The 14,746-nt window shown below is 33.2% G+C and overlaps 1 protein-coding gene across 6 annotated transcripts in view; it reads left to right on the top strand.

The window, feature by feature from the left end:
• Window positions 1-2,799, top strand: part of stj (voltage-dependent calcium channel subunit straightjacket) — a 38,608-nt gene extending 35,809 nt beyond the window's left edge. For all 6 annotated transcript variants that reach the window (XM_017619046.1, XM_017619045.1, XM_017619043.1 and 3 more), the window contains one exon: window positions 1,742-2,799. In XM_017619046.1, the coding sequence (XP_017474535.1) occupies window positions 1,742-1,834 (93 nt within the window). In that variant the 3' untranslated portion in view covers window positions 1,835-2,799. The remainder of the gene's footprint in view (window positions 1-1,741) is intronic.
• The last annotated feature ends 11,947 nt before the right edge of the window (window positions 2,800-14,746 follow it).

The raw sequence follows: 14,746 nt of genomic DNA, 5'->3' as shown, positions 1-14,746 counted from the left end.
TTGTGTGTGGATCCCATGCGCACCTTAAAGGCCAGGCTCTTTAATTTCACATCTCATTTTTGATACTCGAAAGAACCGTGCAGACCTGACGACTTTCATGAGCAATACCTTCGATTATTATAAATGTACAATCGTCACTAGACCGCGAAAAAAAAGCGCAAGCTCAAAGGTTGACCGCAAAAAAGACACATAAAAAAACTTCAGCGAAGAAAGACGCTTTACATGGTAGTTGATGGCGAAAAAAAAAAACACATAAAAAACTTAAGCGAAGAAAGACGCGTAAACTTACCTTTGCGGTCAACTATAGGTTTGTTCACTCAAAATATCAGAGACTAAAAAAAATCTCTCAAATTCTCTCTCATGTTTAGAAATTTACAAATTTCTGCACGAACGCTGGTGTCCACGGTTGCATTTCAAACATAATACATATTTATAGAATTTTAAAAATTCTTTCATATTGACAAAAATAGGATATGCATGTATATTTCTTGTTAAGGCAGTACGCAGTTCTTAAGTAATTGCTAAGTTTTCTACTGCGGTTTTCAAAAGTTTTTTTTTGTGTGAAAAAAGCAACCTATACTTGAAACAGAAATATATGCCCGTTTCATTATCTTTCGGGGAAAGAGTGGGACAGAAGGCTGTGAAATATCAGATGTCAAAATTCCTTGGACACTACTATAGTATTTACACACGAAATAATGGCAACTTTTTCTTGGCCGTTTTCTTAGGAGCTAGATACTAAGCTTTTATCTCAAAAACTCGATCTTAACCTTAATCCTAGTCTTAATCATAATCGTTACCAACCACCCCTCCAATCCCCACCTTCTTCTGTCGCTTTTCCGTCTGGAATTAGATCCCAACGAGTGTGTCGCTTTTTCGTTACATTGATTTTCGCATTTACTCCGAACCGAACGCAAAGAAGTTTCACTTCAAAAACAAGTTTTATCTCGAGATGAGTCATGCAAGAAGCCCTTCCTTTGTAATTTTCTTTTGTAAAGTTTCATAGTTTTCATTGAGGACTTTTTGCATTGATAACGTCGAAATGTGCATATATACTACACATAAAGGTATCCTTACAAGGTCACATTATAGTGAAAAAAAAACATTCACTAATAGTCTAAGATCCGACAAAGGCACGACGAAACCATTTTTCTTTGAAATTTAACGTGTTAATAAATATTTTGCGAGTGAGGTGGCTGAAAAAAATTCTGGCCAGGATATTTTTAATTGAATATTCAAAAATTATTATTATTTTTTTAATTTTGTACTCATTTGTTCAATGAGCAAATTATATACCAATTGAAAGTATTAAACCTATAGAATGTGAAAACCAAGTGAAAACGTTGGGTTGTCTAATTTTTTCCTGGCCTACCTATCGGGTTGGCAGGTAGGAACAGGTAGGTAATATAAGTAATTTTCCCTCTTCTGTTCAACACATTCTGTAGGCTTTATGCTTTCAATTGGTATATATGTACGTATGCAGTTTGTTCATTAAACAAATCAGTGCAAAATTAAAAAAAAATAATAATAATTTTGGAGTATTTAATTAAAAATATCCTGGCCAGGACTTTTTAAGCCAACCCACTCGTGAAATATTTCCCAACACGCTAAATTTCATACAAAGTAGATTTCATCCATTAAACAGATGGGTGAAGGTCGTGCCTTTATCGGATCTCCTACTATAAATTCTTCGAAAATTTAATTGGAATCGCTGCTACATAAATTTTATTTTCTTTAACAGGAAAGTTCAATCGAATTGTGTGGCGATGCTGGCTGCATTTTCATCAACATATTTCTGCTCCTGCTCGGACTGGCATTATGTCAGTATCTGTAACACTGGCACTTTTAAATTTGAAAATTATTTTTGTAAATTAACTTGATTAGTTACTTATTTTAACTTTCGCTTTAAGAAGTACATATGTATAAAATGAAACAAAAAAATGCTACACATAACTGAGTATGTTAGTTAACTGTAGTGTAGCTATGAATATAACATTGTTGAACACTGAGCTTTAATAACTAGAAGTTACTAGAAACACTCAAAAAGGGTTACAAACTGCACACATTAGCATGAATACAAGAGGTTAATCTGAAGTTAATGCAAACCTCTCGGCGGGCGTCTATTTATTTCTCCTGCTTTAAGACTCTCGCTGCACCATAAATCCGGTGTCTAGTGAATTTTAAGTTAAAATTCCGTACCAAATTTTTTGGCGTTCACACCAATATCCATATTTACATATAAAACTTAGTTATAGCTGAAAAGCTACATACGAATGTATCTCGTCTTAAAATATTTATCGAGACGGAGGCAGCTTAGAGCCGACAGCTAATAAATACTTTGCGTAAAAGCATATTGATAGTTTGCAGCTTACTTATGGTGATTTCGTTTCTTCCAAAAAATTTTGCCCTTCCCCGGTGCAAAATGTGTTTGTTGTTACACTCAACCTTGTAAAAAGGCATGTTTTCGCCTTCTTGTCCTTGTCAAGCTCACGCATTTCATAACATTGTCGTTTTAAACAACCATCTGATTTTCAGGCAATCATTTCCCCTGACAAAGGTTAACAGGGCAGGGAATGTGCCTTTTTGCCTTACAAGAATGTGACATTTTAAGAAACGAACACACAATTTTCTCACCATTTGCATTTAATGTGGAATCGAACACAAAAAGAAAAAGGGGCAATCAAAAGGCAGAATATTTCAGTAGAAACCAAATCGCCATTAGTTTCCATCATTGTGATGCCACCAAGGCTTAGACTTTTTTTTGTTGAGAAATCAGTACATCACGTTTTTTCAATTGATCAAAATTAGTATTGCTATTCGACAAGCGAAGCATTCAAATTCGAATACTTTGCACTCTTATCACCTCCGGCAAAAAAAGTTAGCTTTTATTTCAACCAAATTGCCACAAATGGTATACAAACATGGTTAGATTTTCTAATAACTTAAGAACTAAACTAAATGTCATTCTCGTAGTTTTGCTCGCAAGAACGCTTAAAAACTCAAACCGAAATATGAACAAGATATTCGGGGGTGTTTTCACAAAAGCGAAAGTGAGAACAAAACTGTCGAGAACGTTCTCAACGGAAACATTCCCAAAGAGAACAAAATGAGAAAAATAATTTCGCGAACAGTTTTAAGAGAACAAGATGGGAACAAAAACTTCGGAACGTTCTGGCAAGAACAAAACGGGTACAAAAGCCTAAAGAACTTTCTCTCGAAGAACAATTTGGCTACTAAAGCCACAGGAATGCTCTGACAGAGAACGAAATGGGAACAAATCTTCTCTGAAGAATGGAGGCGAGAACAAAATTTTTCTGACGTGCATTAGTTTGAAATATTTGAATATTAAAATTAGTCAAAAAAGAACTGAAAGATAACTATGCAAATAAGGTCAATGAAAGACATAAGACACGAACTTTTCTTCCAAAGAAAATTAAAAATTATTCCATGGAAGTTAAAATGATTCAGATTTCCTCTGGCTTAGAAATAACAATCACGTTCTTGTTTTGTTCTCTAGCAGAACGTTTCCCAGACTTTTATTCTTATTTTATCCTCCTTGAAAACGTTGTCGATATTTTCGTTTTCATTTCGTTTACATTGGAAACGTTTCCGAAAATTTCGTTCTAATCATGTTCTTGAGAACGCTCTTGAGAGTTTTGTTCTCTTTTTCAGAATGATTCCGAGTTGGGCTTAAATTTTTTTCTTTACGGAAACGTTCCCGAACCTTTTGTTTCATTATCTTCCCGCTTAAACTGCTCTCAGTGCTCTTCTTTTGTTGTTAATTCTTTTGCGGGAACGTTTTTGACATTTTATTTTGTTCTTGTGCTGAACAAAACTAAATGCTGAACGCGTTCTCGGTCCCAACAAAAAATTTAAGTAAGAAATTACATTTCTCGTCCAGCGATCGCATTTAAAAATATGAAATAAAAAAGGGCACTCAGAGCAAAGATACAAAGAAAATGAGCAAAATTTTTTATTTTCGAATTGTAATATTACAAAATCAGTTTTTTTGTAAATTTAGGACATTTTAGTCTTTTTGGTGCTTACACATTTTGCTTAGTATCTGTCAAAGTGTCCGTAAATGGTATACGTCTTGATGTCGTGCCAAAAAAGTTTAATGCCACCAAGTTAGATTGATTTTAAGTGCGAAACTTTGTATTAGAAATACACTTTTTGGATATTGGTGAGACCAAGGCCCGCATGGCGGCATTTGGTATCGAATGTAACTCGAATCGAAATTAGATTTTGTAGTATTCGAAAGCAAGTACGAATTGTCTATTTAAAATGTATTGTGGAGAAAGCTAATCTCCTTTTGTTTATGAAAAAGAAGAATTGAGAGAGCAAAAATGACAGCTGAACTTGCAAGTCTACTGGATTTTTACTAGATACATTTCTATTAGTAACTATTTGCTAGTAATAAAAATAGCTGATGTCATGATGCTTAATACAATTCGCATTACAAAAAGAATTGTTTGTGATGCTTTTAGAGTTGCAATTGACAAAATAAACATATTTAAATATATATATTAAGATGGGAAATACTATTTTTCTTAGAAAATTGCGTCGGAAAATAATAAATTAATCAGCTGTGCGTAAAACTAGCATATTTCTCTTATTGGAAGTAAATATTGGCTTACTCTCAGAAATTTGGTTAGCTACTGGATATTTTTTGCTTGAGAATACGTAAACACAACTATTGATACTAAATTTAAAATTCATGCTAGTGTGCGTTTTGTCCCATTTTGGGTTTATTGTCTATAGATTTACACTTGCGCGCATCCATAAGCAGGTAATTTTTCTTATAAAACTCGGCATACTACACTGTGGAACATAATAAAAAAAGCTAGAGCACTTTAGGTTTTTTTTTTATTCTACAGTGCTATATGTAACTCTCACCAACTCTGTTAAAACAAGTTTGATGAAAATTTGAATAAAACAAGGTCTCGATGAAAATGTATTTTGAACATCGGAGATATCTTAAAACATTGGTGCACATATCTTAAATTTAGTTTTTTGTTTATCAGAGTAGACTTATGCACTTTTATATCACCAATATCATTGGAGCTTCTAGCCATTCATAATTTTCATTTTTATCAGCAAAGTCTCGAGTAGATATTGATTACTTGTCTTGTAAATAGAACCAGCAAATGTTTTGGTACGCGACTTGACACAACAACCATTCCCAGTGTTCAGTAATTATGTTTGCTTTAAATTAACGGCTATTTGAAGAGTGATATTTGCGTGTTTAAAATTTTTTAAGTGCATAAGTTGTCGAAAATCGTGCAGTCGTAATTGGCCTGCAAAAATGCAGCTACGGAAAGGGCGAAATATTTCGGATGTTGCGACCACTAAAAATCAATCGAAATTTTGTGTGTTCTAGGTTATTAGTTGAATAACTAGTCGACCTTCGAAAATCCGGCTGCACAGCACTCTGCGAACGCCAAAAGCCGAAGTAATTCGAATTCATCGTAATCCGCTGCACTAGCCGAAAATAACGTCCCGAGAAATGAATATCAATAAGGACGGCATGTCGCATGGCTTCCACTAGTCGACATTGAAGTGTAAATAGAAAAGCAATTCGGAAAAATATTCACTCGTTTTCAGTTTATTATACAAATACACCATGTAATAAAACACTTGCCAGTACCAAGTATTTCCCAACTACCCCGAGAGATCAAATTTCTTCAAAATCTTTTCCTTTAGTTTATATTTGAGGTATTCACAAGGTATCATAATGTGTCAGTAGTCATAAAGTCTGAAAAAATAACTAAAAGTATGCAATTTTGAATTTATGACTTATGACGGCTTGTGAATATCCCCTATATAAATTTATCAGACGAAGGTATTTATCGAAAGAAGTCTCACACTATACGGATTTTCGCTGATGAAATTGATTCTAAATATTTTAGTATGACCGTCTAAATATTTTTGCAAGGCAATTATAAAAAAGAAATTAATTTTCTAAATAGTTCTACTGTAATAATCAAAATACTTTTATATCAAAAATTTTATAAATCTTGGCGATCTTTATATTACTGGCATTAGGGTGGTACGTTTGGATGGTAAGAACTGAAATCTGGTGTATAAGTACTAGAACAGAGCACTTGAGGTCAATGAATTTTGGAACAAAAACACTAAGGATTAGACATTGATTAGACAAAGATTATAGACATGAAACACTAAACTAAAATCAAAAAATATTTAGAGGTCGCTCAAAGCGCTCAAAGTTTTCCATGTACTTTTATATGGGGAAAAACAACTTTTAGTAGAAATGGTATAGAATTCTTAAAACCCAATATTTTTCGATCGAAAAGCTCTGCTTCTCTGCAGGAGATTCCCAGTAATAATACCCAATTGTTTGTATTAAAAAATGGTTAAATAACCAATTGGGTATTGTTACTGAAAGTCTCCTGAAGAGAACCAGAGCTTCCCGATAGAAAAATGCATTAAAAACTTTGAGCCCTTTTAGCGATCTCTAATTTTTTATTTCAAAATAAAAAATAGGGGTATACTTTTTCGATATAGTACAATCCTTAGAGGTGAGAGCATTACAATTCCAGCTTTACTGTTTTCGGACCACCCTAATGTACACCCACACTAATAAAGGCTTAAGCGATTTTTCGAGCTTATGTAGAGAGAATAGAAGTGAATTTGTCAACCATATTTTCACTGAAACTGAAAAATCACAGTTTTAGAGTTGTGACTATCTGCTCGTAGAAAATGAACGATATGCAACAGACTTATTTTTTAATTAACAGCAGGACAGAGTTTGTCTTTTCAATGAGACCTTAGATTAAAATGGAAATTGGTTCAAACAGGGCTGAGGTTTAATATTATTTTTTTTTTAATTTCAATGTTTGGATAAAAAAAAATAATAATTTTGTGCAAATCCACGTTTATTGCAAGATAGTAAACTCTGTTTATGAAAAACTCGATTTTAGCGATCTTTTCAACAGGGCCAAAGCTGCGTTGAGAACAGTTACGGAAACCGTATAAGATTTCAATGTTAAATGAAAAATGTAAACATGTGCATAAATTTCAACTACATTCGTAATAATAAACTTGTATATTTCTAAAACATTCCTTTATTTATGATGTATGTATATATACATAAATAAATAAAAATACATTTATTTATGTATAATTATCTAGAAAATATAGCTTTTATATAAAACTGAATGAATGGAAAAAAGTTTTTAAAAAATCTAACAGAAAAAACTCCCAACAGAGGCTTACTGACCAAGGGTGATTCAGTAGCAGTACTTCAGAGAGCGCGGTTTTTATTGTAATTAGTAATTAATTGTAGCTAAATTTAGTAATTATAATGCCCTATATTTCGCAAAACATGGTGTAAAATGTAAAAAATCTCGAAAATACTTACATATTATAATGTTTTCATTCGTTTAACACTTATGAAATCGCGTATGTGAAAACAATAAGCTTTGAATGGCGCTGGCGAAGATACATATGTACGGTGGCGAGAATGTAAATAGGGTAGAGACATTTTAGCAAGTTTTGGCTATTTTTCTTTGTTTAAAAAAGGTTTATTATTTTTTTATTAAAATATAGTTTACTATTTAAACAAAACCTTGTAGATTAAAATTCCAAACTTTGTAGAACATTTACATATACAAATTCGACGAATTTTAACAAATGTTGGTCAAAATTTTAAACTTTTTAAACCGATTTTTTTTAGACTTTTTGAGTATGCAGTTTTATAGTCTATTAAATTTTAGTGCAATAAAGTGCAAGTTTGGAGTAGCTATAACTTACCGTTGATTTTTGGCAAATTTTTTTGTGGCAATTTTTTGTTTTCGTCCATACAAAGTATGTTCAGCAACATCTGCCACAAAAATAATTGCCATAAATCAACGGTAAGTCCTAGCCACTTAAAATTTGTACTTCGTTATGATAAAATTTAATGGGTTACATAAGTGAATAACCACTCAGAACGTTTCTAAGAAATCTAATTAAAAAGCTGAAAATTTTGATGAAAATTTGAGGAAATTTGCAAATTTTTCTACATAGTTTGTAATTTTTAATTACATGGTTTTTGTTAGATAACGAGCTACACTTGCATAAAAAAAGAATAATCATTAAAAATCGAAAGGGAAATAGCCAAATAATGCTAAATGTCGCTTCTCTATTTACATTTTCGCCACTGTATACTTAATAGAGTATTAACATACTTTCATTTGTACCTAAAACTGTTATAAAAAAACATTCAACTACCAAAGATTAGCTAATTAGTATTGATCAAACAGCACTTACAGACATACACATACTTTGAAGAATGATATTAAATAAATAGTACGATTCCTAAATAGAAAAATCAAAACATAACACGTGTGTATATAGTACCTACTTATAAGCGAGTAAATAATTATTAAAGATCTTCGAGTTTTCAAAAAGATATGTAAGTATACATATTTCGAAAATATGTACATATGTATATGTTTATTCAATAGTCCACATCTACTGACGCACATTTATGTATATGTGTCGCTTCTCCTTTGAAACCCCCATTTGAACCGCAGTAGGAGCTTAGTTTTCAGGAATTATAGTTTTGGCAGCAAATGTTTCAAAAACATGTAAATAATATTCATATAAAATATCTCATATGCAGATATCTATCAAAACTGCATTAATTTTGTCATGCCAACTAAAAAATGGTACCTTCATATACTATGTATTAAATGACACAGATAAAAAACCAATCATTGTCAAACAGTTTCCTTTAGTTCAAATTAATCTTTACACTGAACTAGCAATATAATCCAGTTACAGCATTAAACATACTTGCATACTTATAACCGGCTTAAAAAAATAGCATTTGTAATAAGAAAGAACTTATATGTACAATTTGTTAAAAGAAAAAAAAAAATAGTTTAATTCTTCTGACCATGTGCTAAAGCTTTTACTATAACTAAAACGGCAACACAATAAAGAACGTTTAATATTACTTAATTTATTATATTAATAAATTAGCAAAATATGAATATGTCGATATGTAGGAGTAAACTGAACTAGAAATAAATAAAAATGCATACAATACATTCAAAAAAAAAATAAGGAGTTTTAATAATCGGAATAATTTCGGATCGACAGTGCATACTCTTTATCGTTCTGTTTGTTCAGTGATGTTTCATTGTGTGATGTGAAAATTTTTTTATTAATAAAAACATTTATTCTCTCTAACCAAACTGGAATTAAGAGGTAAAAAAGAAGTCCAGAGCTTTCTTTTTCAACCGATTTGATTGACGATTTTTTTGAACTTAATAAGTTGAGTATGGAGGATGATTCCGTGCGCAAAGTTCACGTAAGCAAGAAAACCCTTTTGACTGCCATTCATCTGGGAGTGGCCAGAAGTGATTATTTTGCGTACGGCTCAAATCGCACCCCCGTCCAGTGAAAAATCACAAGATTGAAAAACGCGAAACCAAATCGATCATGGTGTGATGATTCCAATCGAACCATTGTTGTATCAAGATGGCCCACGCGTCAATGCAGAGAAAGTGGAACTTGTTCTCTTTACAAGAAGATACAAAACACCGCTACTGACTCCGCCTGAACTAAACTAGCGACTCTTTAGCTTTACGAATAAAGCAAACTTCTAAGGGGTCAATTTCGACAGAAAACTGAGCTGGAAGGAGAACATGGCCGAGCGTTATGAAAAGGCGTCTGTGAGCCTAAAGACCATTTCTTAAATGAGGGTTGAACCCGAGTATATGCCGCTGGATCTACACAGCACTGGTTAGACCGATTCTCCTTTATGAAATTTTGGTATGGTGCCCGGCCTTGAGCAAGACCTCAAATCTTAATCTACTCAGCAAAGTACAGAAGATTAGTATTATCTGTATTAGAGGAGCAATCCGGACAACGCGAAAATATGTTGTGTTGCATTGGGAATATAGCTTTCTTCCGGGCTAAACAGACCGTTTTGTTGAAACTCTGGTTCAGGTTAGAAACTTCGTCATGAAAATCCCAAGCAGGGACGAATGGGCAGAAAACTACTAAATATACTCCACCCGGTAGTATAGTAATTTTCACAGATGGTTCAAAAATGAACGGTAGAGTGGGTGGGGGTTCTTCTCCCGCAGCCCTGGCCTCAGTAGATCATTTCGACTATCGGACTACTGTAGTGTCTTCCAGGGTCAGATCTCAGCTATAATGGAAGCTATGAACGAACTTCGTACTGATTTAAAAGGTAAAGAGATGTTCATCTTTAGTGACAGCCAGACAGAGATTAAAGCTGTGAGCAGTGTTGCCGTTTTGGTTACTTTTAACCAATTTTGGTTATTTTTTTCTTGCCTGTGAAGTTGTTAAGATCTTTCTCATTTTGGTTATTTTTAACATTTACTGTAGTTTCTAATTTTTGTATACATACAATAATTAAATCTTTGAAAAATAGTATAAACAAATACATTTATTGTGCTCAATATGGTTATTTAACTAAAGTTATTACTACTAAAATGGCAACTCAAGATTTTACTTATTCCGATAATAATCATGTGTTTACATATGCAAAAGAACATGTAAAAGTTCGAGAGTGCAACTATTATCGGTTCATGTCTTTAATAAATCGCGTTGACTTAATCGCCAAGTTTTTGAAACGGCCCCGCAGTTACACCATTTCTATATTCTTTGCACAAACCTACATAGTATGTACCTGAAATGACATTTGAATAATACGAGAGTCATTAAGAAGTCGCTAAAATTATTATAATTCCGCGCAAAATTGGTGTTTCAAGTTAATTTATACGGGCTCAATTCTATGGATAAGTGAGAAAAAAATACACAATTTTGGTTTTATTTTGTATATGTATTTCCAAAAAACTTTTAAATTAGGTTCGTTATAAGACACAGGCCAGCTAGACCTGTCGAGGTTGAGAAGAGTAGCAGCAGCAGTGGCAGCCCCAGCAGTGAAACCAAGTGAGAATATTTGGAGTCATTGTATTAATATTACTTACATATGTATGTATTTGTTTTATAATATACAGAATACATAATATACATGGTCGGCTAAAGACTACTTCAAATGAATACATACTCAGATAGTACATATATAAATACCTCGTATATGCGGAATCCAATACCACGTAATGTATGTACAATAAAAAAGGGATTTGGTAATTATTTTTCCATTACTGCTTACTTTATTAATTTATGTTAAGATTTGTAATAATAATCTTATAGCAAGTAGGTTCAAGGGAAATACCATTCCACAGTTCTGAAAAAATCGTTTTTTCGCGCTTTTGTAAAATTTATTTATTGCGTTTGGCGTATACGAGGTACTTCAATACAGTCCAATTTTTAATTAATAATAATAACAGATTGGCACATACATATGTTAGTGTTTGGCCGAGCTTCTCCTCCAACTTGTGGCGTGCGCCTTGATGTTGTCACACAAAGCGGAGGGACCTACAGTTATACGCCGACTCCGAACGGCGATTGTATTTTTATGAGCAGCTATTTTTCATGGCAGAAATGCACTCGGAGGTTTGCCATTACCTGCCGAGGGACGACCGCTGTTAAGAAAAAACATTTTTTCTATATTTTTTTGCGATGTTGCTTTTACCAGGGCTTGAACCCAGGTGCTGCGGAGTGGAAGCCACTGCTTACCACTACACCACAGCGGCAATTTTTAATTGTTTAATCTTAATTATAAAATTTTTACAATGTGGTTGTTCACGTTGAAACTGTGTACCTATGTATTTATTTAAAAACGTCATTTAGAGTCTGCTAATGTTTACGAAGATATTAACATACATATGCACCTAATACGGGATGCCTGATTTTCTAAAATATGTATTTATATATATATAGTTATATATGAATGTATTTCATTTATTTTCAGCCTTAAAAAGATTTTCTTTTCAAAAATGGAAATGAAAATTGATTTTCTTTGGTTTGTAAAATTTGTCTATACGTACTATATAAAAGAATTTGTGATGACCTGAGTTAATCTAATAAAAAAATTGGTTATTTTTCCTTACATTTGGTAACTTTTTCGTCTAAGCTTGGTTAGAAAGTTCTTTGAGCGGCGGCAACACTGGCTGTGAGTTCCGTCACAATTAAATCAAAAATTGTACGACCAAGCAGATTCTTCCGCATTGTCATGCCTTTCGCCTCTTGCAAGCCGCTTTTCAGAGAATTTATCTATACTAACGCGAGCGAGAGATGGATGCAAACTACAACCGTCGAATTTCTAGACAAACTTGGCCTAGGTGGGATCGAAACAGGTCTCGAAGCTTTTATTCTCTGAAGAGAGAGGGTATATCGCACACAAATGGGTGCTGTAGCAGGTCACTGTCTTATAGGTAAATACGCGGAACGGCTCGGAGTACATTTCCATAGATGCTGCAGAAGTTGCAAGAACTATGAGGAGGAGGAGACAGTTCTCCACCTTCTCTGTAAATGCCCGGCATTATCAAGAAGCAGATTGCGCTTTTTTTGGGGTTTACTTTATTTATCGACCTTCACAAAATGTTAGATTTAAACCCTAGGTGCCTGACGAGTTTCGTCAAAAACTCAAAATGGTTTAGCAAGGGGTAGGTGAAAATTCTTAGTCGTGGTATCAGAATGGGCCTTCAACTCGTGCCCTATGTGTGCCCCTACGTAGCAGTGACAGCCACATCTAATAAATACCTAGTGTACGTATCATATTTTCTTTTTCCTAATACATAAAAAAAGGAAAATAAATTATAAGCTATCTTAATAGGCGGCCGCTGTGGTGTAGTGGTAAGCAGTGCGCGCTTCCACTCTGCACGACCTGTGCAGTTTTTCTTTTGCGTCCGAGCACTGTCGTTGATACGTATTCGTTTCGCACTAAAGTGTGCATTCGCAACGCATAAGTACAGTGGTGGTCAAAAATTATGAATGGTGTTTCGTTTTTAATATTTGCAAAGTTTTTCAATATAAAATTTTACAGAATTTACAAAAATTACACAAATTTTTAACTAAATTTCGAGCTTTTTAACCAGAATTTTTATAAATTTTTGGGGTATGCAGCTAACAGGCTTATAAAATTTCAGTACATAAATAGTAGTATAAATGCAAGTTTTGAGCGTCTAAAAAATCGCATTGATTTTTAATATTTTTTTTGGTTGACTGCGCTTTGTACTTTTTTCCATATAAACATGAATTTCTGGTGGAAGAATATGCGCAAGACCGTTAAACCTTTACAAGACGCCTTATTTCAGAATTTGATTTAAAAATGCCCTATCTCAGAATTTAATTGAAGAACGCCCTATCTCAGCAAATTTTCAATACATTTGCAGCTGGGATAGGGCGTTTTTGAACCGAATTGTGATATAGGGTGTTTTCTTCAACCAAATTCTGAGAAATGGTGTTTTTCGATAAGTTTCTGAAATCGGGCGTTCTTCAATCAAATTCTGAAGTACGGCGTTTTTGAAAAATTTTCAGAGATAGGGCTTTTTCGAACTGGCTGCCGAGATGTTATCAGATCTGGGACCTTCCAAAAGCTACTAACAGGGCAATTCTGGAAACTGTCTTTCAACTCACCACAGTATTATTTTCCTTCTCCAAATTAAATTCTTACTGCCGGTTTCACCAGCAATTTAAATGGAAAATTATTTCTTATTTTCGTCAATTTCCATATAAAATTCAAAAAATTAAAATTATTGTTTTAAAAAGGAATACACATATATATATATTTAATTCAACAATTTTAAAAACTGATCGCTGAAAAGCGAACAGCATAATGCTTAGACCTCATCGTTAGGAGATATTTCAATGTGTTTTTCGAAAGGCAGTGAAGAGCTTTCAAGTCTTACAAAAGACTTTTTACTATATTAGCCAGAATTGCCCTGTAAGTGGTAGCACCCGCCTCTGTACACCCAATTACAGCCAGATTACTTATGCAATTTTCAGTTTGAACAAATTTTTTATGTTTTTTCAATACGAAACATGAACATGTATTGGTTTAGTAGCATTTCTTGTATGTTTTATTACAGTGTTGCATTTTCTATGATCGTGGCTGTATATAAATGGATGTTGTTAGATAAATTAGCACTTTAGTTTTCAATTGAGCTCTTTTTATTTGCGATTATTCCGAACTGGGCATAAATTTGTTCAATACATTTAATGAATTCTTAATACACTTTTGCTTTATATCAATATTCTGTTTTTGTTGAACAGTAAATCTTTGAAACATTATCCCTACATAATATTATATTTGTTGAATATCAAGTCTATATATGTATATATATATGCAAGTATAATTAATTTAGGAATATACATATGTATATGTACATATGTGGATATATATATGTATGTATGTAGGTATATTTAAGTACAATAAGCAAAGTTTTTTTATGTTAGTTATTTTGTATACGAGCATATAGAAAATAGGCGTAGATACGTATAATTTGTATAAAACTTAGTATAAACAAGTAAGAAAGGCTAAGTTCGGGCGGAGCCGAACATTAAATACCCGGCGCAAGTATTAAATATATGTTTTTTCACCCTTCCGAAACCTTCCGCTAGATGGTAAGCCGAGTTGTAACAATTTTGAGTAAATTAGCGTCCTTCAATTTCGAAATATTGAAGTTTCAAGCATTTCTTAAATTTACCGTTATATGAGAATCGGCCGTTATATTAGTCCGATTTCAACAATTTTCAACGTTTTGCTTACACGTGGCAAGTACAATAACCATACCGAGTTTGGTACAAATTGGTAGAACGGTTACCGGTATACTTATATGTGATCATAAGTGGGCGGTGC

The sequence above is a fragment of the Rhagoletis zephyria genome, unplaced genomic scaffold (genome assembly GCF_001687245.7).
Source record: "Rhagoletis zephyria isolate East Lansing unplaced genomic scaffold, Rhagoletis_zephyria_1.1 Rzeph_scaffold_01774, whole genome shotgun sequence".
NCBI lineage: Eukaryota > Metazoa > Arthropoda > Insecta > Diptera > Tephritidae > Rhagoletis > Rhagoletis zephyria.
This window is presented reverse-complemented; position numbering and strand designations above follow the sequence as displayed.